We start from the raw sequence: 23,267 nt of genomic DNA, 5'->3' as shown, positions 1-23,267 counted from the left end.
AGGCGGGGCATTTTTTGTCCTTTTGTTAACCCTTTAAGACCTACCATAGAACCAAGTCCGCCAGAGCTTATATTATATTTTTACATGCTGTGGAGCCATTTTTGGGAGCATTTCAAGTTGATATACATCAATACAACCATTATAGCCCAAATTTTAATAATATGTATGCATTAAGTGCATAGTAGTTACATAAATTGCAAAAAAGTGCAATAAACTACAAAAAATTTGAAAATCGTTTTTGGTTTTTTAACATATATTTCTAGTTAGAGAAATTTAAGAGGCTTATCCCTCAAAACTGTAAATACAAAAAAGTTGCACAAAATAGTTTCCCACCACAGGAAATTTATTTTGAGTGTCTTCATAGTTTTATTTTTGAAATACACCAATTTTTATATACTGCAGGAAAAACGAAAATAAATATTATAATGCAAATTTGCAAAAAAGCAGCATATGCATCAAAATAAACTATTTCAAGCAGTGCAATATGAGTCCTAAGCATCCCAGAAACCACACAGAAAGTCATAAAGTCAAAGATAACTTTTAAAAACACCAGTATGGGCTCATGAGGCCCTGATGGTAAAAAACTACATTTCCGTAAAATGACGTCACTTCCGGTTTCGGGCAGGTCATGGCGGACATGTGATAGTTCACGCTGATGGACGTAGGAAGTGTTACAAACAGCTGATCGGATCGGCAAAGCGTGTTTCTGGAATATTATGTTTTTGTTGCTGCAAGTGCTTTTTATGCAGTTTTTAAAAAGCTTTATGTGGAAGGAAACTGTGACCGAGGACAAGCTGATGGCATAAGATGTAAGTACAACTCCTCCGGTTTCATATGCAAAAAAAATTATTGCGCTAGCTTACGTGGTTGCAGTGCTACCAGGATTTTAAAAAAGTTATGCAAAACAGAGCGTGCTGCTCTGACCGGCTTTAAAGGGTTAAAAAAAAACTAAAATCTCGGCAATCAGGCGACAAAGAAAGTAAACTGCACGACCGGCCGAAGCACCACAAAGACTGTGGGTGTTAGATTAGCGGGTGTTAACACAAGGCCACTAATTTTACTGTTACTAACATTACATAAAAGGTTTTTTCTTACCACAATGATTAACTTCATTTTGTAGACAAAGTGCAATTTAAAAACTGCTAAAACTTGGCTAGTGGGAGGTGAAATGAGCAGATGTCGCAGGTTTTCTTCCACAACTCACCGATAAGGTTTGTCAGAGTTGTGAATGCGCCGGTGGTTCCTCACCCCGACGTACGTAGAGCTGGTGTAGTTGCACACGTCGCACTTAAACATCTTCTGTGGACTACCTTCTGTAAGAGAAGGCAACGCAAACAGACCTTTACAACTTGTTGAGAACAACACCGAGCCGTCTGCCAAATATCATAACAATTAACGGTGCCATAAAAACATAAACCACGTCTTACCTTCATCTGTGACCCGCTCCGTTTCCTCCATCGCGGCCGCCGTCTCAGCGACTGGTGTGAGCATTTCCACGTCACCGCTGAAGCTGTGGTGCTCTCTTTCATGGTTTCTTAACTGGCTCTAAAAATGAATAGAAACAGCGATACTGTGAGATTTCTAAATAAAGTAATTATGAAACACTGAATGGATTAAAAACAGCTGGCAGATTTCGCCAATGATGCACTTTGTGGTCTTTATTAGGCATTTTACCTCACACCTCAGGCACAGATATGAGAATAGGGGGCCTGCTTTCACACCTCCCAATTAGCAACTCTTAGCGTAACTCCCAGATCTGCTGGAAAATATGATGAACTTAATAATCTCTGCTGCAGAGAGGCAGCGGAGCCCGATGATACCAGTGGAATCAATACTTTTATCCTTTGCCTGCATCCGACTGCTGCGAACTTTCCGTGCTAATTTATCAACTCGAGCTTTAATCTATTATTACCGTTTGATGACCGACGAGAAGAGATGCTGACAACAGCGACTCGGTGAATGTTGCAGTGTTGGGTGAAGATAAAACCAGAGGCATTATGAGCAGGAGGAACACTCAACAAGTCTTGAATAAAACAGACAGCTGACCCAGCTCTGCCAGCACTGAACTAATCAACAAACTTAGAAACATGTCAGCTAAATATGAGCAGCCTGACACTATTCTAGCTAACTACTGGATGTTCAGTACCCTCAATTCCTCCTGTGCATTTTTAGGATGCTTTTAAGCTGCAGTTGTTTTTTTAAATCAGTGAAATAACAACAATATTTATCTCAATATAAGGAATAAAAATGACAGCATCAACATACGGACTTGAAAGTTCATAAGGAAGATGAATGAAACAAGTGGAGCGGACATGAGGGATTGTACAAATATTGGGAAAAACTAGAAGGACAAATGTGTTTGTCCCGGCAAAACAAAACTGACCAAGACAAAGAACCAGGACCCAGGAGGGAAGAAGTACCAGCCTCTTATTTGTTTCTACCTGCTGACACCGCATATAAAACACAGGGACACGACCACGAGGTAATAAACACACGATGCACCAGCACAAGCATAAATGCTGGCAACGACGGCGGCCACTCGTGAAGGTTACGTCGTACAAAGATTATCTGAGTCTAAATCAGGCCTTACCTCCAGAAGACTCGATAAAACACACCCAGTACACACAACTGTTTGTGTTGGTGGCAACAAAGTATCAAGGTGACAAGCCGAACATCAATAAATGCTGGCTATGATTATCACAGTGCCATGATACAGCTATCGTGTGATAGCCAATACTAGACAATTATTATTGATTATCTGTGTAACTGTGTTCCCCTGCTGTCCAGAATTTCCCTTTAAGGAGTCATAAAATAGTAACTCTGACAAAACATGACAGTAAAATCATTTGGAGTCTCTCAATACAAATATATATGTATTGTATTTATACCTGAATACGTCTTTATAACTGCCTCACTACGAGAACAAAAGCAAAAGACAAACACATGCATGCTTTCTAGGGGTGGGGGAAAAAATCGATACTGTGTAGCATGGTGATATTTTGTTTGCTAATAATGTATCGATACAGGGACAGCAGAAATCGATATTTTGTTACAAAAAAGGTTTTTGTGCTCTGACTTCAGAGCATGTTGATCCTTTTTCTGAGCAAGAATCCTGACATTCCTTCACTGTCCAAATGTGTTTAACTTGTTTTTGCCAGCAATAAACATGACAGTTTACTTATTTTAATTTAAGACATGTTTTATTTTAATTAAGATTAAAACTTTTATTTAATGTAAAATTATATTTTGTTTTAATTTACTTTCAAATTCTTCAGTAGCTGAAGGGGCTGCATAGTTTTCATAAACTGCATAGTTCAGAATAGCTATAATTGTACCAGATGGTTGATTCAGTTAAGTTGGACTAGACTGTAATACAAACCGTTCAGTTTGTCAACAATCAAACTGAAATGAGAGAAAGACTGAGTGTGAGAATTTGATATTAGAGAAAATGAATATTGATAAAGTTTACCTTTATGTACAGAATCTGAATATCGCAAAATATTTTAAAAAATTGCAATGATATCGTATCGTGGGATGTATGGTGATTCCCACCTCCAATGCTTTCAGTCAGTCACATGGAGAAGATCGCCCACCATGCCAAGTATGTGCGACACATTCAACTGTCGCGCTGTGTAGTTCATCATTTATATAAGTCAGTGGTACCCAACCCCCGGGCCTCGGACCAGTACCGGTCCGTGAGTCGTTTGGTACCGGGCCACGAGAGTTGAGGCTCAGGTGTGAAATGTATAGTTTTCAGGGTTTTTATCGGTTTTCAGTAGAGCTGGGCGATAGAACGATAACGATATGTATTGCGAAATAACTTTTTCTCGATAGAAAAATTAAACTATTGCGATAGACCTCGCCGCTCTTGTCCTCTTACAAAAAAATAAACAAAGAACAGCCAATCCAAATTAAGTAGTGCAGAGCCGAACCAATCACAGCCGCAGCGTCACGTCACGTGACTTGTTACGTACAGCACAAGTGCCAAGCCGCACGTGTGTATTTGTTTGGGAAGCAGCCAGCCGCCGTGCCGCCCGGGTAATGGAGGAAATGAGTGTGCCGACTACAGAAAAATCAACCGAGCGTGACCGAAGAGAAAACAGATGATGGTGATGATGCCGGAGAGATTGTCGAACGGAAGAGCCACAGAAGTTCTGTAGTGTGAAGGTATTTCAGCTATTTCAAGTCTGATAAAAACAGAGTAGCGTGCACTGTAAATGTGCCGAAAGCAAGTCTGGAAATACAATAAAGAGGTGCATGCTCAATCTCTGACTGGAAGCGCTAATTCGTCATTCGGCTTTTGTCAGACTAAACTGTTAAAACTGTTTGAAAAGCTCAGCTATACAACAAGGAGAGATTGAGAATTTCCTTTTAGTTCTCAGTTTATTTGATATTGACAAAAGTTAGTCAATTTTGTCTGTTCTTCTGTAAAACAAACTAAGATTTATTTTTAGAATTAATATTTTGTTTCTAAGTGGAATTGACAATTTAGTCTGTTTTGTTTGTTCTGTTTTGAAACTTAAACGCTTTAGCGGCTGCCTTTTATGTAGTTTGCAATATTTGCCTTTATTTATCTGAAAAAGTCTCATGTTGAACTTATTATGGGAAATAAATATTTAAATCAAAACAAGCTGCTGATTATTTCACATTTTACTTGTGAGCAACGGCACATTTAAATCTTACAAATGTAGTTATTTGGCTTATATCGTGATATATATCGTTATCGCCTGAAATGGAAAAAACATATCGTGATATGAAAAAATCTTATATCGCCCAGCTCTAGTTTTCAGCGTTATTTTGTTATCGTTTTTATCGTTAACTCTGTTTTCCTGGGTCTTTTCACATGTGTTATGAATAAATCTGCGGGTACTACTAATACCAGTACTAGTTTTATTTTGTTGTATTTATCCGCGACACCTTAACCCTTTAAGACCTACCATAGAACCAAGTCCGCCAGAGCTTATATTATATTTTTACATGTTGTGGAGCCATTTCTGGGAGCATTTCAAGTTGATATACATCAATACAACCATTATAGCCCAAATTGTAATAATATGTATGAATTAAGTGCATAGTAATTACATAAATTGCAAAAAAGTGCAATAAACTACAAAATAATTGAAAATCGTTTTTGTTTTTTTAACATATATTTCTAGCTAGAGAAATTTAAGAGGCTTATCCCTCAAAACTGTAAATACAAAAAAGTTGCACAAAATAGTTTCCCACCACAGGAAATTAATTTCGAGTGTCTTCATAGTTTTATTTTTGAAATACACCAATTTTTATATACTGCAGGAAAAACGAAAATAAATATTATAATGCAAATTTGCAAAAAAGCAGCATATGCATCAAAATAAACTATTTCCAGCAGTGCAATATGAGTCCTAAGCATCCCAGAAACAACACAGAAAGTCATAAAGTCAAACATAACTTTTAAAAACACCAGTATAGGCTCATTGAGGCCCGGACGGTAAAAAACTACATTTCCGCGAAAATGACGTCACTTCCGGTTTCGGGCAGGTCATGGCGGACATGCGAAAGTTCGCTCTGATGTTTATTCCAACATAGGAAGTGTTATGAACAGCTGATCGGATGGGCAAAGCCTGTTTCTGGAATATTATGTTTTTGTTGCTGCAAGTGCTTTTTATGCAGTTTTTGCAAAACTATATGTGGAAGGAAACTGTGACCGAGGACAAGCTGATGGCATAAGATGTAAGTACAACTCCTCCGGTTTCATATGCAAAAAAAAATATTGCGCTAGCTCACGTGGTTGCAGAGCTACCGGGATTTAAAAATAGTTACGCAAAACAGAGCGTGCCCGCTCCGACCGGTTTTAAAGGGTTAAAGGCCGGTCCGTGGCGCAAAAAAGGTTGGAGACCGCTGATATAAGTGATTATTGTGCTCCATTTGTTCAACACTGATGCTCTTGATACCCCTTTTACACCCTGTTCTTTGTGATAGCTTTAGTTCACATTTCATCCCTTCTGAATAAAGTAAGATAAACTCACTCCTACAACTACAACATCAGAAAATCCTCACATGTGAGATGTTGGAAAGAAGGAGGTTAGATTAAAACATGTTTCAAATGAAAGGACCGCACTCACCTTGTAGTGGAAGGCATCTGGACACTGCTTGCACTGGTACATCCGGCTCTTGCAGTGGTGGATCATGTGGTTTTCCAGGTCTTTGCTGTCTGAGGCGATGTGCTCACAGATGGGACACTGATACGGCTCCCTCTGCCTGTGCACCCGCAGGTGCTGTTTAATGTAGCCCTTGTTGCCACTGCTGTAGCGACACAGGCGGCAGCGATACGGCCTATCGCTGCCGGGGATGTAATCCACCAGACCGCTGTCAGGAGAGCCGACCAACCCGTCCATCCCTGGAACGCTGGAGCACACGTAACTGCCCGCTCCGTTCGCCGCGACCACTCCAGCTCCACTTTGGAACTGTGCGTTGTCTTGAAGCTCTTTCAAGATGTCTTCGTCCGAGGTGTTCTGGTCTGAGCGCTCCCTCAGTCTTTCAATGACCGTGAGCAGGGAAAGGCTGATCCCGCCATTAGCTGCAGGCCCGTCGTCGTCTCCTTTGCCCAGGCCCAGAGATCCTAGAGTTTCCTCTCTGCCCTCATTACAGTTCAGCATAGCTGCTGCCGTTCCCACGTCAGAGGCCTTCTGTCCGGCTGCAGCCCCCTCTGTGGGTTTCTGGCCTGCTTGCGGGCTCTGCGCCTGTGCCGCAACGGTCTTCAGAGCTACCTTGGCGCCAGAGTTGGGCAGCTCGAGCGTCCTCATAGGCATAGCCACGAGGACCTCGGCAGCCAGTGAGTGGAGGCGGAGAGACTCCGAGTGCGTCCTCTTGCGACCAGCTGGGGGGACGTTTTCATCCCGTGGAAGGTCGTTACTTTTAGCGATGGAGGGTTTGATATCGGCTCCTAAATGCTGGCTTTTGTTAGCGTTCCCCGGACTGTAGCAGAGGACCACCTCATCTTTCACACCTTCCACATGCTCCTGCTCTTCTGCTTTTTTCTCCAGTAAGCTCTTATCCCCGTCCACATCTGGGCTGAGAAGAAGCGGGTTAGAGGCCATGACCGAGTCCTCAGCTGAAGGAAGGCGCTCTACGATCACATTGATATGGCCAGCGCTGTTGGGGCTTCTGTTGATGATCTTCTGAGCCGACGACAGCAAGCTGTCGGTCGCAGAGGTGCTTTCATGGTGACCGCCTAGCTCCACCTCCGTCTCTGCCTCAGTGGTCACCTGCACCTCCACCGCGGGCTCCTCAGACGTCATGTCTTTGATGGGGTACTCGTCCTCTTCTTCTGTTTTTGGACTTTCACTGAGATGAGAGCCTTGAAGATTCACCACTTCCTGTTTGTCCTCGACAGCCACGGGCATGCAGAGCTGCAGCTTGAAGCCGGTAGGGAGCTTTTGCAGGCTTTTATCTTGAAGAACAACTATTTCCTCTCGGGCTGACGCATTGTTAGGAGCAGCTTGCACCTCTCTCTTTGCAGAACCTCCGTCTTCATCCTCAAAGATTGGATAGGAGCAGTCGACGAGGCCGGCGTGCTTCCAGGCGTGGGTTTTGAGCATTCGCTGCTGACTGCAAACATAGCTGCAGATCAGGCAGCGGTACAGGCCATACTCCTCGTAGCTGTACCACTTCTTCTTCTGTGGTAACTCCTTAGCACTGCTCACCGAGCTTTTCTTCACTTCGGTTCCTGCGCTGCAGTTGTCACCCGTTAGATCCACATCCTGGTTTTTTAAAACCTCTTCCTTCGCCTCGCTCACCGGGTACTTTCTCTTCTGGTTGTCTCCATTGTCAAAGTGCATCCTGACGTGCGCCTCCAGCTGCTCGTGGTCTCTGGAGGTAAAGTGACACTCGGAGCACATGAGGATGAGGTCGCTGTGCTGCTCGTTGTGCTGCTTCAGGTGTTCTTTCAGCAGGGGCAGCGTTTGGGAGAGATGGGGGCACAGGCTGCACTGATAGCACGTCACCGTCCGCTTGAGGTCGCTGCTGTTGGGGTTGGCAGCTACCTCTGCCACCGCGGTGGTCACGTTGTTGTTATCGTCACCTGACCAAGGTGAGGGAAGACTGCTGTCATCTGTGCTGCGCTCTACTCCCACCTCATCCTTTAAGTTCCTTTTAATTTTCTTACATATAGAGCCGCCCCCCTGCTCGGCTCCCCTTTCCCCCACTTGGAGCGCTCTTTTCTGTCCCCCTGATGCGCAGCGACGCTGGGGCCGCTTCTCCACAATCTTGCTGAGCTTCTTTATGACCTGGATGAGAGAATCATCTGCCGTTTTCTGCTGAAAACCCTGAGAGGGTTGCTTCTCTTTGGTTTGCCGTGTGTGGGAGCCCGATGTGGAGGAGGAAGACGAGGCAGCGGATGAGTGTGTGATGACATTAGTGATCTCCTCCATGACCTGGAAGACAGCAGAGAACAAAGTAATGAGTGAGGAATCTGATTGGTGTTACACAGTAAACTTTTTAAGTAGATGACCTCATTTATACACTCAAAAAAATGAAATTGGGTGGTTGTTAAATTTTCTTTCTGTGTTTCTGTGGTGAACGTAATGAAATCATGTAGGATCTGCATGAAATCCAGCAACTTGATTTATTCTTGTTGAGATGACCTGATACAATCTAGTAAGAGTGATTAGTTGCCTGGATTCACAAAATTCACAAGATCACACAAGAGTTCAAACCACAGGAAAATCACTGGAGTTAGAAGAGACAGACAACCATACATACACTACGTATATGCCTCAGCTATTTATTGTGGTTTTTAAAATTCTATTTAAGCCTTGTAATCATAGTTTCCCTATTTGAAGACTAGATTGACAGCTCGGTGGCACAGTGGTTAGCACTGTTGCCTCGCAGCAATAAGATCTTGGGTTCAAATCTGCAATCTGGCCAAGTTTGCAGAGGGTTCTCTCTGGTTTCCTGCCACAGTTAAAGTCATGCAGTAATTAGGGTTAGGTTAATTGGTGTTTCTAAAATATCTGTGAACATGAGGGCAAATGGTTGTCTGTCTCTCTGTGATAGACTGGTGACCTGTCCAGTATTCTGACTCCCACCCTATCACATCTGGAATAGGGCCCAGGCTCACTGCAACCCTGGTAAAGATAAGAGGATGGATGGAGTGCAAGTTATTATAAATCCATTAACATTTTATGTTAACCAGACTCTAGACTTTGTTGAACACTCCAAAAAAAATAACTCTTTAAATTAACTTAAAATAAGTGGATTAATAAATGGATTTCTATTACGAATAAGCATGTTTTGTTGCACTAACGTAATTTGCATGGGTTGGATCAAATCAATTAAAATAAGTTGGACTTTACTGTAGTAAAACAGTTGATTCGTCATTAATTAATCAAGTTAGTCCAACTCAAGTACATTAAGTTGGAATAACAGAATTGCATAATGCTAAAATAAAGCAATTTAATTACGTGGAAATTCTTTCCATGATTTTTTTATGTTCATTCAAAGAGTTATTTTTTTGAGTGTAATATAAATACTTTTTTTTTTTTTTTTAAATTAGAGCAAAGAAGTGTGGTCAAAAATGTTAGACATAAAAGATGGAAATAGCTTCAACATCTGAAAAGTGAAACCAATGTGCAAGAACATCCAAAGTGCATTATTTTTAGTGGTAGACAGAATTAGCAGGACAGCTACTATTCAAGGCCGCTGCTGGTTATTAGACGTAGGAATCCCCAGATATGAAACTGCTATAGTTTGAACTGGAGAAAGACATGGTGCTGGTCAAGGCTCCACATCCATCATCTGCCCTCTCACTCTGCAATGCAGTGTTTCTCTAACTGTGGGGCACAGACTCAGTGCAGGTCAATGCAAGATAGGATCTCTGACCTCCTGCTACCCATAAGACCCTCGGGCAGGGGTCTTTTGTCTGTTCCAGGGACCGCGCCGAAAACAGTGCAGAGTGTTTGAAGTTGAGGCCTGGAGGATGTGGAACAGCCTGCCCGGGGAAATCCAGATCTTCAAGTCGTGTCTTAAAACATACTTTTACAAGAAGGCCTTTCCTTTGCATTCTCACAGTTATTTTTGGTTTATTCTGATACTCATGTAAAGCACTTAGTAACATGACATTTGAAAAGTTGTACATGAATACAGTTATCATGTAACATAGTTAAAAAAGAGTCATACGTTCAGTTTAAGAGATCTAAGACAAGAAGACACGACCAGCAGTTCTTTCCACACGATGATCTTATTTTATTTTATTGCGCTTTCACGAAGCCTTTTTTGTCCTTTTCCCTTGTTTCATTGTTGCGAAGTTTTTCTGTAACGAACAGAAACTGGCTCATTCAAATTCTTACTAACAGGCCACAGCTAAACGTACGCCAGGCAGTCACGCCGGTTGACTGGTTCGATTTTACTCGACTTGCAGCTGTTGCAAAGTGAGTTTCACTTTCTTCTTCTGGACAAAGTCCCAACGTGCAGAAAAACATTCATTCCAGCACCAATCGCTCAGAGGATCAAATCATAGCTCGACCATTAGTTTTTCCTTCATTATGTTTTGCAATGCTTACCCGTTCTTAGCGTTTCCTCTGCAGAGTGTACATATGATGACTTACCTTCCTCAGACCAAATCTACCTACAAGTACTAACAAAGCAAATGAAGCTGTGTTTGGAAAGAAGAAACAGGTTTGCGGTGCTGCGTGTCTTTGATGGCAGAGTTTGCAAAGAGTAAACAGTTAAAACGATCTCCGAGCTACTGAAGATGATGTCATTCTTCGTTTCTGTCTTAATAATGTTCAGGAGCTTGATGAACATTATGTAGCAGGTGTAGTGAAACGCTGTGGACAACAGTGGACCATAACTTCAGGACTTTTTAGGTGGACGATGATGAAAATCTGACACGTATCTACTAGAGGTGGGAATCACCATACCTCCGACGATACGATATTATCACAATACTTAACGCACGATACGATATTATTGCAATTTTTTAAAATATTTTGCGATATTCAGATTCTGTACCTAAAGGTAAACTTTATCAATATTCATTTTATCTAATATCAAAGTCTCACACTCAGTCTTTCTCTCATTTCAGTTTTATTGTTGACAAACTGAACGGTTTGTATTACAGTCTAGTCCAACTTAACTGAACGCAACCATCTGGTACAATTATAGCTATTCTGAACTACAGATGGCACGATACCACTTTATGTCCGATACCGATACCGATATCATAAATTTGGATATCTGCCGATACCGATATGAATCCGATATAGTGTGTTTTTTAATCAATAAAAGTTTTTTTAATATCTTGCTGCATTTTGTATAAGTTTATACTCAAGTTTAAATAAATAACAACACTAAAGCTATTCTGTTATACCTGTATGTAAAAAATACACTGCGCCCAAAATATTTCATAGTTCAGCAAAACTGATCAATCTAATAAAGTTAAACCTGCTCCATTCTCCCTATTCTGGTGTTTTAAAGAGTACTTAGCAGAAATATTAAGCAACCTAACTAATAGGGTTGCAAACTCCCAGCAAAAGAAAATAGGGAACCACCCTCCACCTCATGATGCTTAATTGATGTAATCAAATTTAATTTGATGCAGGGGGAAAATGCACAGAAATAAATTATTTTTCAAGAATAATTAAATAGATTCAACATCTTTCTTCTACAGAATTGCAGAATTCACAGATGGTATCTTCCCAAAGGAAAAAGTACTACAGCTTACTAGGGTATATTAGACTTAACAGTTACTATATACAGTAATGGACTTCTATATATTTTACATCAGATTAAAACTTTGGGTGTAAGAGTCAGATAATTATTTATTAAAAGCTCGACATTTTAAATAAAAATAAGAAAGAAAAGTATGTCTTTGTGCCCCCTTTTCCCTGTTAATGCCCTATCGGCCCCCCTGGCTAAACTTTGCTAGATCCGCCCCTGCACAGTTACAGCCGTCAGCTGGGTAGAAAAAGATCCTGGTGTAGAAAGTAATATTAAATAAATTCTAACAACAGCTTATCAAGCTTAAACGTGCTGCTGTTGTTCAGCCGCTGGTTTCCTCTTTCTGGTGAGAAGTGGGCCAAAAACTAAGAAGAGAGACAGACTCGCGACAGAAAAGCCGATCAGCTGATCATTGATCAGTTTCACGGTTGAAGTAGCAGCAGTAGAGAGAGAGAGAGAGAGAGAGAGGCAGTCGCTCCATATATCTGTTGTTAAGCTTAACGTGGGAATGCTTTACATTCAGAGATGAACTTACACACTTGCTTTACTTCTCTCTGGGAAAACTTCCGCGGAGATGAAATGCTGGTTTGGTAGCTAGGCTACAAATACACACAGCTGCTCTATCACGTGATGCATATGCACAGCAATGCTGTGACATGCTATGGTTATGAGCCGAGTTACGCCATGTCGCAAGTTTTGTGAGGTGCTTTTTTGATATTTAATGGATCGGATTACATTTGTTATTTCTCGCCGATATTTGATCCAGTAATTTGGGTCAGTATCGGACCGATACCGATACTTAATATCGGATCGGTCCATCTCTATTCTGAACTATGCAGTTTATGAAAACTATGCAGCCCCTTCAGCAACTGAAGAATTTGAAAGTAAATGAAAACAAAATATAATTTTACATTAAATAAAAAAGTTTTAAACTTAATTAAAATAAAACATGTCTTAAATTAAAATAAGTAAACTGTCACATTTGGACAGTGAAGGAATGTCAGGATTCGTGCTCAGAAAAAGGATCAACATGCTCTGAAGTCAGAGCACAAAAACCTTTTTTGTAACAAAATATCGATTTCTGCTGTCCCTGTATCGATACATTATTAGCAAACAAAATATCACGATACTACACAGTATCGATTTTTTCCCCCACCCCTAGTATCTACAAAACAATGTTTCTGTGGCCTGAATGTTGAACTGCTCGCTGTTGCGAAGCGTCCATGTTGCTCGCTACAGCTCTCCCTCATCGCTTCTGCTGTATGAAATCAGTTTGAATCAACGCACTGTTTGGATTCCTCCATCAGCTGACTGTGGCTGTGGTGAATGGCTATGGATAATTAATGGACTGTGACCACACGCTGCGACACTGGCTTCACTGCCAAGAAGACAGACACAGAAGATCTGTATCTTCTGGGGGACTTTTGCCTTTACTGGAAAAGAGAGCAGCCTTTTGGCACGTGGGTCACCTGATCAGCACCTGAGACACTCAGAGGGTCAATCATCATTTATATATTCTACATATAGTAACTTGTTATCCATCCCTTATTTCATAATTTACTCCAACATCTTCACACTCTTCACAACAAACATGCTGTGTTGTTGTCAGCACTGTCTGTTGTCTATCTACACTCTCACTTCCTCATATGTGTACACATACTTACTCAATAAAGCTGATTCTGATCCCACATTTCAGGCTTAAGCTCCATATTGGATCACATCTACATTTTTATTTATTGAATCACTTTTTTTAAACATTCAGTTTAACTGACCTCCTTCTTTAACATCAATACTTTTGTATAGTATTTATTTTATTGAACAAAAGCATTTTTTGTGTTGTTGGATCCTACATATCCTGTTGATTCATCATATAAATGCAAATTTTATGCTTTTTATTAGGATTAAATTGTATGATGCATTCCTAGCTAGCTATAAATTGGATGATCTTGCAATTAAAAAAAGGTGTTAACTATTAAAAAAACCTCTTGTGTGGCACACTTTGAGAATCACAGCCACACAGACTGCAAAATCATTTTGATTTTTCTCTGTCTTTTAAAATAAATCTGTACTAATGACATTTATCACTTGAGTATTTACCAAGAAGTTAGTGAGAGGAAATCAGTCAATCGACTAATGGGATAAGTGTGACAGCTTAACTCATTCCTGATAAGTCCTGTCCCTGCACAGTCAATACAGACCTTGTGCACCATGTGCATTTGTTTACATGGGAAGCTCCTGTGGCTGAATTCCTTCCATCTCCACATGACATCACACTGCCCTCCTTCTCACTTTCTGACCACAAGCTTCCTCTTTCTCCTACTTCTGCTTCTGTGTGAAAACATCAAAACATGTGGAACAGTCACATGTTTTGATGTTTTGATTTCGCCGTGGTTTTCCATGGGAAGGAAAACCACGGCGGGATGTTGTAGTGTATTCATCCATCCAGCTGAATTTTGAATTCTGTGATGAGGAGGGATTCAAAATAAGCTGCATCCGACTCCTTTTTATGCGCCTGCGATCAGTCAGCTTCTCTCTGGACTCCATCATGTGCTTTAACCCGTCTCAGATGAGCACCTGTTATGTCAGGATCTAAAAATATTCCATCCACTTTCACTCCCCTGTAGGACGAAGTTGCACACAGCCTCTCAGTGTGAGCTCTCACACAAAAAGCAGCCTTTTACCCGCTGATGTGAGCCAACACACTGCTGCTGCCTTCATGCTACAAAAACACTTTCACGTTTAAAAAAAATGGGAAAAGTCAAAAGGATCCTGGCACACGCTGTTAGCTCCGCTGCTAGCCTCACAGCCTGCTAGTCAAACACACACACACGAGTCTCACACACTGCTAGCAGAGAAACACATGAATGTACAAGGACGCGTCCGTGCTGCTTGTGGTTAATGGGTAACGGAGGAGCGCGAAGGTGTGTGGAAATAAAAATATACTCACGGACACGGAGAAGTTTGGCGCTCTTTGTCCTCAGCACATAAACCGCTTTCTTTTATTCGTTAGCCATAAAAAGTGGCCCCTCTCTCTCTCTCTCCCACATTGCAAAATGGCGAGGATGGAATAACAGTCACGTGACTCGGAGTTTGAGTCAGGTGACCGACGCCGACCGACGATTGACAGAATGTCTTGCTGTTGCCTTCAGGTGCCCCTCGTAAAAAGCAACACTTTTATCCTTTCTTACAACCTAACCAACCAGTGCGGTAATTTCCACAATAAAGAGCATTATATTTTTAACTTCTTAAATTAAGACGGTAACCAGAGGCGTTGCTTAAGGCCCAGGCCAGTGGGGGGCCCCTAAAAGCTAACAAACTTTATATTTTTACCACCCTAAGGGGCCCCTAGCCACCTTTAATCAATCTAGTTGTCAGGGGTGTGCATAAAATAAATGCTGTCTGTCTGAACTGTGGAAAACTAGCATCACATTATTTATTTTATTTACTGTGATATTTAATATTAAAGCCACATTTTTGGTTTAATTCATGTCAGATTATGGTAACAAATGTAAGGCCCTTGGGGCCACAACCGTCGGCAAAGACTTATATCCGGCCCACTGCATAGGTTTGGAAAAGAAGAAAACTCTTCTTTCTTACCCAGCAGATTAACTCAACATCAGCCACTTAATTGAAGTGTTGTTCGTAAGTCCAAACAGCTCTGAATTGAGCATAATCTCCTCACTTCCTCTGTCAATCTGGTTGGGTCTAAGTTTAGATTAATATCTGCCACATTTTTAAAAATTGTCACCTATTTGGTACACCGGGGCCAAATTACATATGTGCAACTTCAAGTTAGATCTGAAATCCTAAACGTGTGCTCTTTTATGCTTTTCCTTACTTTGCGTCATACGCACTGTAACCATGGAGGATGCTTAAATAAAACATTTCCAAAGTTTGTGACAGCTTAAGAGTTTCTGCTCAAGGCTGTGTGTGGAGAGGGGTTAAACTTTGGTCATCTCAGGCACGCAGCTCTCGCTATGAACACAGAGGCTCCACACTCCTGTTATCCAAGCCTTCATCTGAAGGCCAGAGGCAGCCAATCAGAAGAAGGTTAGTTCAAAGGGAGAGGGCACAGAGCTGCTTGTTTCAGACAGAGCATGAAGTGAGGGGGTGCACCAAGACCCAGTGCAGCTGAACTCTGAATTATGCAAATCAACTCTGAGCAGAATATGCAGAAAACATGAACATGCACCCGGTAGTTTGTGCCTCTCACTCAAAACGTTCACCCACTAGTTGATGGAAGAAATGTTGAGAGGGCATAACAACCACTCTCTAACCCAAACCAACAGAGACAACCTGGTGCATTTTCATTGTTAGGTAGTTATAATACACAGTCATACATGGGTAATGCTTCTACCACTTACAGTCTGAGAGAACCAGAACGATGACTGTTTAATCATTGCAGATATTGTCCATAACCTTGTATTGTACACGTACATGTACGTATTAAAATCGTGCTTATCAAAATGCACCTCGTCCAACTCACAGTTGTCTTTTCCTCCTTCTTTTTCTTATGATTACGTTTTACAACAACACCAAGACATTCCAATAATGGTGCAGTTTATTTGTGCTTTGCTTTCCACCAAAGTCCCGGTAGAAGGATTCAGCACAGTAAAATTAAATGCAAATCACAGCATACAGGAAACAAATCAGGCCGCTTCATTTCAATATAGCCAGATTTGCAATGTGTGTTTACGTTCATAATTTTGCTTTGACAAATGTTTTATTGCCTAAATGTGTTTTTATATCTGTGTTTATTGCTTTTGGTGAGTGAGAAACCCACAGGCTATAAATTCTGCACACTAAAGGACTAGTTTGATTCCTGCCTCTGGCACAACTCTGATTTACAATTATTTACATTAATGCCGGCAAAACACGGCTCCATATATTATGCATTTAACGACACCACTGTTAGTATCTTTTTATATTTTACTTACAGTAGCTCAAAAGTGATATTACTTTATTCTTTCAGTTTGTTTGTTTGGTGGTTTTTTAGCTGAAACAACAAAGTAAAATGTGATTTTCTGTCCTTTTTATTTTGGATTCTTTAAGCTGCTGCTGTTGTTTATTTTTGTTTTGTTTCACACATGGTACAGCAGTAATTCATTCCCCTACACAACCTTCCTTTCAATTAAAGTAACACCGTTTCCATGCATGAAAAGGAGCAGGAAGAAGAATAAATTCTTATTGATACCCGCCCCCTATCTGTGATAATACAAGTAGGCAACCAAAATTACACTCTGACAATTTTCTGCACATAACAAAACAAAACAAAGCAAACAGAACAATATACTCAACAATGAGCAATACCACTAAATATCAAACTAAAAGGATCATTTTTCTACAATTAAATTCTATTCTTTTCAACTTCTTCATATTGGTTTATCATTTTATTCTTATAGCAGATTTTAAATTGAGAAACATTTATACAACACTTAAGATGATGACTGAGAGAATTCCAGTTTCTTATGCCTTGTTCGGCTGCAGAACAAACTTAGAATGATCTGATGTCTTCCTGACTGCAGTGGTGTGATGGATAAGAGTTTTCTAAGAATGGAGACCTCTAATTCTGCCCAAATCACCAAAATACAGTCACAGAAGTGCAGCCTGAACTGTGCAGGAAGCTCCATTCTGCCTCCCTGCTGCTTGCAGATGATTATCGTTGTGACTCTCAGTCCTTTAAAGTTAAAATGCCCTATGAAGACACAGAGTTTTGATTCTGTTATTTGTCTGTGCTGTTGCATACAGACTGTGGCTGCACAGACTCTAGAGCTCACTGGTTTCTGGGCTGATAACAGCTCTGGTTCATCTCGAGGAGTCTCGTTGTCTGCTGCAACCTTCACCGTTTCTTTGTTATTCTTCAGGAGAACTCTGACAGCACATCTGGAAACACCTGTCTGCAGCAGAAGTCTACCCATAAGACCCTGCTGAGTTTTGTTCTGTGCTGGGAACAAAGCTGCAGAGGAATACCACTCAAAGCACTTTTGACAACAACACAATGTGCTGTGTTACTTCTTCCATTGCTATGACTACCGCTATTTTTGTAAATATCATCTGCAATTTTAACTGAAGCTTTCATTACCCAGGGGCAGCGTGTTACCAGTGCCGAAATAGTTTCCAAAGTGCACTGCTGTTGTTTTGATTTTTTTTTTAGCCCTTTCCCATATTTCCTCAGGAAGCCTTGCCGTTAGGTTGTAAATAAAAAATGTGATTTTAATGACTTGCCTTAAAGGCGGATTCATCTTGTGGTACAAATTACTGAATGACATGACCCCGGTTCAACCTCACTGGAAGTTTCTTCAGCACAAAACACAGATGGGTAGTTACAAATGTTTAATAATATCCCTTTTCTTTGAAGGTAACAATGTGATTATGATATGTTCGATTCTTTAATGTAATAACTGCAAACGTTTGTGGTAATTTCTCTGTAATAACCAAGAATCAGGGCTATAACCTGTTCTGATTCTACTAATACTAATACTACTAATAGTAGTAATCTGGAAGTAATCCAAAAATCCAAGAGGTATAATGTTTAGTTGGTAACAATTTTAGGAATTTTTATATCTTAACCAAAAAATAGGGTTTTAAACTAGAAACCTTCTTATAGAAAAAATGGTAATTGTATGCTAATTAAAGTTTTTACTTCTGCAATGCACGGTCTGTGTAGGATCTCAGTAATCCAGGTCATGGCAGCCTTGAGAGGGTAAAGTAAGAGGGCAGCTGGACTTCTTTAGGTTCTGGTCAACACTGAAGCTGACACTCCGTTTACGGAGGAAGCAACAGGTTTTGAATGTGTTTTAAGTAAATTCCCAACTGGCCCTTCATCAAATCAGTGAGGAAACAAGGTCAGACACCAACATGGGAAAAACCGAATGACAAACAGAACAACACTGTCAAAAAAAGTTTTTCAGAGAAAGTTGAATCCCAGAGGACTCTGACCCAGCGACGCCCTCAGACAGAAACTAAACAGCTCCACAGTGCAGCAAAGAGTCCTCGGGTCTCTACGCAGGAAAAACAAAAGGCACAAAATAGAAGAATCACCTCAACAGGACTCAGCTGTACATCTGCATCAGAAGGTCAAAGGTCACTCTTTTAAGGATGCTAGTGTTTACCTTTTTAGACCGAGAAAACAGATGGTTTGAAAGACGAGTAAAGGAGGCCGTCTATATCTATTGTGAACAGAGTGGGTGACTTAAGACAGCAGCTATCAGCCAGTCCGGAAATCTGTTCCCAGGAACTTCAACCCCGCTCAGGTGAACTCAACAGGTCACATAATGGGGCGAGGCCAGGCTTAGAAGTTTCACCTTTAATCCAAGTGATAGTAATGACCCACGTCTTTTTTCACACCTAAACTCATGTGATGACCCCCACATCTAATCTAATCTAATCTAATCTAACCTAATCTAACATATCTAACAACAATTTTGGATATGAAGGTTATTCTTTAAATTCCTGTGATAGGTTTAACTTGTAAGGTTTGTCACTATTTTAAAACAGAGGAATTTACAGTTAATCATGTTTTTTAATATATATTACTGCTGTTTTTAGTATCTTACTACACCGGTCACTTCATTATGTTTCTTTACACTATTGGAGGACCTGAACTAATTTTTATTCCAACCACAGAGTGAGACATTTCAGCCTGACGGTCTGCGCAGCATGCCAATGAATGACCAAACTGTGAGAATTAAAAACAGACACTGTAAAGATGCTGATCTGTGTATCTGGTATTCATGTGTTAGACTTGGATTCAATGCTGCATTTCTTCTACTGACTGTGCAGAAGACAAACCTGCTGGGTTTTCAGAAATATAGACTGTGGATTTAATCGTTTTTTTAATGACAGAAGAAATTATTCATCAGTAGACGAGTGTGACATTTCTAAATCCACTGAGGGAAAAAAGACTGCTGTGAAGAAGGGAACCAGTGTATGGTGATATAAATATCTGCTGTCAGTTCTTCTGTGGGCTGTGGAGATGAACAGTATACTGTTGTGAATCACATCATATTCAGTGACCAATGACGCTCAGATGAAGCTGTTCAACAAAGTGTTATTGATCTGCTGAGAGGTCAAAGATTCAAGGACAGGTGAAACATGTAACAGTGCGTGCCGTCCACACAGACTGTATATAAATAACGGGCACATCCTCCAAGGTCTCTCCAGGTGAAAAGTGAAGCTGCTACAAAACCTGCATTCTTTCTAATGAGCAGCAGGGGGCAACTCCTCTGGTTGGAAAAACATTTCAGTTGCTAATTTTTCATCTTATTTAACACAACATGACATTAATTTTTGGAAAATATGATCCTTTCCACACAGCTTCCTTAAGCCCAAACAGCTCCTCTTCTCTCCACCACTTCTCGTGCTCACGCTCATTCACAGTTACACGGGGACAGGTCCAGGGGAGATCTGCACACATACAGACAATCGGTTAGTTTCCAGGTTCAGAAGTACTCACAAGTTCAAATTGCAAGTTGCAGGGCGACTGACGCCGATGGCTCAACGATCCAGCGACGAGTAGAGCCGGTCTGCCATCTTAAGTAGCACGCCAATCGTCCTAATCAGCGGCAGGTGTGCTGATCATCCCCAGGTGCGTGGGCCAGGGGAGAGCGAGAGAGAAAGAGAGAGCAGAAGCGAGAGAGGGGAAAAAACAAAACATAGCGCCTGACAGTGATGTTTTGATGCGGGGATCATGACAATTGTACATCTCTGTCTTTCTTTCACAGCGTTTATAACTCTGAGAATAACCAAAACTTACACAATGAACTTCATGTTTTATTCAGGATCATCTGAAACAATGAAACCATCAGGAAGGTGTTTAGCAAGGAGCTGTTCTCTCATCGACTGATACTGGAAGTCTTTGTACAACCCCAGGTATCAGCCTCTGATGGCCTTTAAAACAAACAGGTTTAAGACACTTCCATGTGGCCCTAACAGTTAGGAGCTGGACAATACACTCATCTTTTATACTTTATATGATTACAACCCATGACTCAGCCCCACTGTTGAACTGACAGCATGTTCCTTCCTCACCAGTGGTTTACTGGATCCAGTGACACATAGATGTCCTTCTCAGGAACCGGGCCTGAGAGAGACTTACAGTACGTCACCCTACACAACCAAGGGTGAACAGATTCAGGGCTATGCACATAGAGCTGGGGTTACCTCCGCTAACAGCTACTGTTTTGAGGAGTTTCTCTACAGGAGGGGTCTCAAACAGGCCACGGCCACTTTTGTCTTCAAGTAGTACAAAAAACCCAATCAAACAAACGAGAAAACACCCACAAATATTTCTGAAAATGTAGTGTTTTGTTTAAATTTCAAATATTGTCTAACCTGACAAAATTAAAATGCAGACATAAGTGTACACATTAGTTTTTGACTCTCACTGAACTAACACAGCCAATCCCTCAACATGTTTGTACTCTCTGATCATGTTGCCTTCATATTACATCATTTTTTGCTTTTTAAAGAACTTATTTAAACATTGCACTCAACAACAAACAAATCCTCCCTCACAAAAAAGTAACTTCAACAGCCAAATTATATTTCTTCAGGTCAAAATACGGCCGCAAGTAGGGGTGAAACGGGCTACAAGTGGCCCCCGGGCTGCGAGTTTGAGACCCCTGCTCTACAGTCTTCCTGGATGGGCATGTTTTACCAGTGCATCTGCCCATTTATGTTTTAGTCATCTTAAAAGCTTCATCAGAAATTAAGCATTGCTCACTAACCAACTGTTCAACCGAAGGTAACATAAACAAGCTTATTATATACACGTTCCTCATAGCATTCTTCTATATATCAGCCATGTCTGCATAAACAAACGATAAGAGCAAGAGACCAGAAAATATGTTATCCTAATGTAAACAATGATCTCATCCCTGTAATAAATGTCTGGTTCTTTCACTGCCACAAATACAAAGTACAGAACCAAATGTGGATTATACTGTATATGTGGATATATAAAGTCTTACACTCCCTTGCTCCACCACCACTAAAGCAGTTCATTAGGCATAAAGAAAGCTCAGACAGGACCACTCGAGCTACAATCCGAGGAGACTTGTTTATACCCCACAGACGGACAGCATTTGGGCAGAACGTCCTTTCTGTCAAGGGTGGCCATCTGTGGAACAGTCTTCCTCAACCCATTAGAGAATGCTCTACACTCAATTTGTTTAAGGCACAGGTTAAAAACTGGTTATGGACAAATCAAGTGTGTGATCATGTATGAGCAGTGTTGGGGAGTAACGGAATACATGTACCGCCGTTACGTATTTAAAATACAAAATATGAGTAACTGTATTCCGTTACAGGTACCGTTTAAAAAGGTGGTATTTAGAATACAGTTACTTTGTTGAAATAAATGGATTACACGGCGGTACTTCCCTGTTTCATATTGTGGCGGGTCAGGACTGTTTGGGTTTTGTTTGACAGCTACGTTCTGTTGTTCCAGGCGGCAGCGTTACGGTTGCCATGGTTACAGGGTGACGCTCTCTCTGCGTGTTTCCTGGGTGAGAGAGGCCTTTTTGTTGTTGTTGTGCTAAGCTAATAGGCAGAATGCCTATTAGCTTAGCAGTTCCAGGTGGCAGCGTTACGGTTGCCATGGTTACAGGGTGACGCTCTCTCTGCGTGTTTCCTGGGTGAGAGAGCGCCTGTTGTTGTTGCTGTGCTAAGCTAATAGGCAGAATGCTACAGGTATAGCTCTAAAGAATGTAGCATCACAGGCAGTGTAGTCCGTGCTGCAGGGAGAATGGACTGCCATACACGTTATGTGTCTGTGAGCGAGGGAGGGAGAAAAAGGAAAAGTACGAGCTGTCATCGAGCAAAAACGGGAGCTGGAAGCATGTAAATATAATAATAACCACTGCAGCCAAGAAGAGTGCCTGACGAGCCCAGTTGTAAGTAAGCTATTAAGACTCGACTGTACACCGTGTTCGTGTTTTCCTCCGAAACAATAAGTTCCGTTGGAGCAGCCTTTCAACGCCTCTCTCTGTCTCTGCTAGCAAAGTTGACCCAGACAACAAAGTAAAGCTAGTTTTCGGCTAGCCCAACACGTATTAGCCAGAGGTCCCTTTACTACGGTTCAGAGCCGCAGACCTTCAGTAACAGTAATAAATCACAGCATTAGTACATTCATGTAGTTGTAAAAACCATGATAATATATTAAGTAATCCAAAGTATTCAGAATACGTTACTCTCGTTGAGTAACGTAACGGAATACGTTACAGAATACATTTTGGGACATGTATTCTGTAATCTGTAATGGAATACATTTTAAAAGTAACCTTCCCAACACTGTGTATGAGTTGTATAGTTTTAATGTTTTATTTGGGAACAGAATGGTGTGTATGTGTAAGTTTGGTGATGGAGTTTTTATTATGAATAAATGATGAATTTTTATGAATTATTATGTCTATTTTTTATGCTTAAGGACAACAGATGGAAATTAGCCCTTGGCTATAATCTGGTATGTTTACATTCATGTAATTTTTTTTTACATTTATGTTCATTAACATGCACTGTCCTAAATAAATAAATAAATAAATAAAATACTCATAATAAAATGGCGA

At 40.9% G+C, this 23,267-nt stretch overlaps 1 protein-coding gene across 1 annotated transcript in view; it reads right to left on the bottom strand.

The window, feature by feature from the left end:
* Positions 1-14,773, bottom strand: part of znf507 (zinc finger protein 507) — a 34,198-nt gene extending 19,425 nt beyond the window's left edge. The window contains exons 1-4 of the mRNA XM_087841679.1: positions 14,648-14,773; positions 6,105-8,414; positions 1,428-1,545; positions 1,205-1,313 (exon numbers count right to left, since the gene is read on the bottom strand). Coding sequence (XP_087697805.1) covers positions 1,205-1,313; positions 1,428-1,545; positions 6,105-8,411 — 2,534 coding nt within the window. The 5' untranslated portion in view covers positions 8,412-8,414; positions 14,648-14,773. The remainder of the gene's footprint in view (positions 1-1,204; positions 1,314-1,427; positions 1,546-6,104; positions 8,415-14,647) is intronic.
* Between the last annotated feature and the right edge of the window lie 8,494 nt (positions 14,774-23,267).

Source organism: Neolamprologus brichardi, chromosome 1 (genome assembly GCF_056152115.1).
Source record: "Neolamprologus brichardi isolate AB-2024 chromosome 1, ASM5615211v1, whole genome shotgun sequence".
Taxonomy (NCBI): Eukaryota; Metazoa; Chordata; class Actinopteri; order Cichliformes; family Cichlidae; genus Neolamprologus; species Neolamprologus brichardi.
The sequence above is the reverse complement of the archived record's forward strand: the minus strand, read 5'-3'. Positions and strand labels throughout refer to the sequence as shown.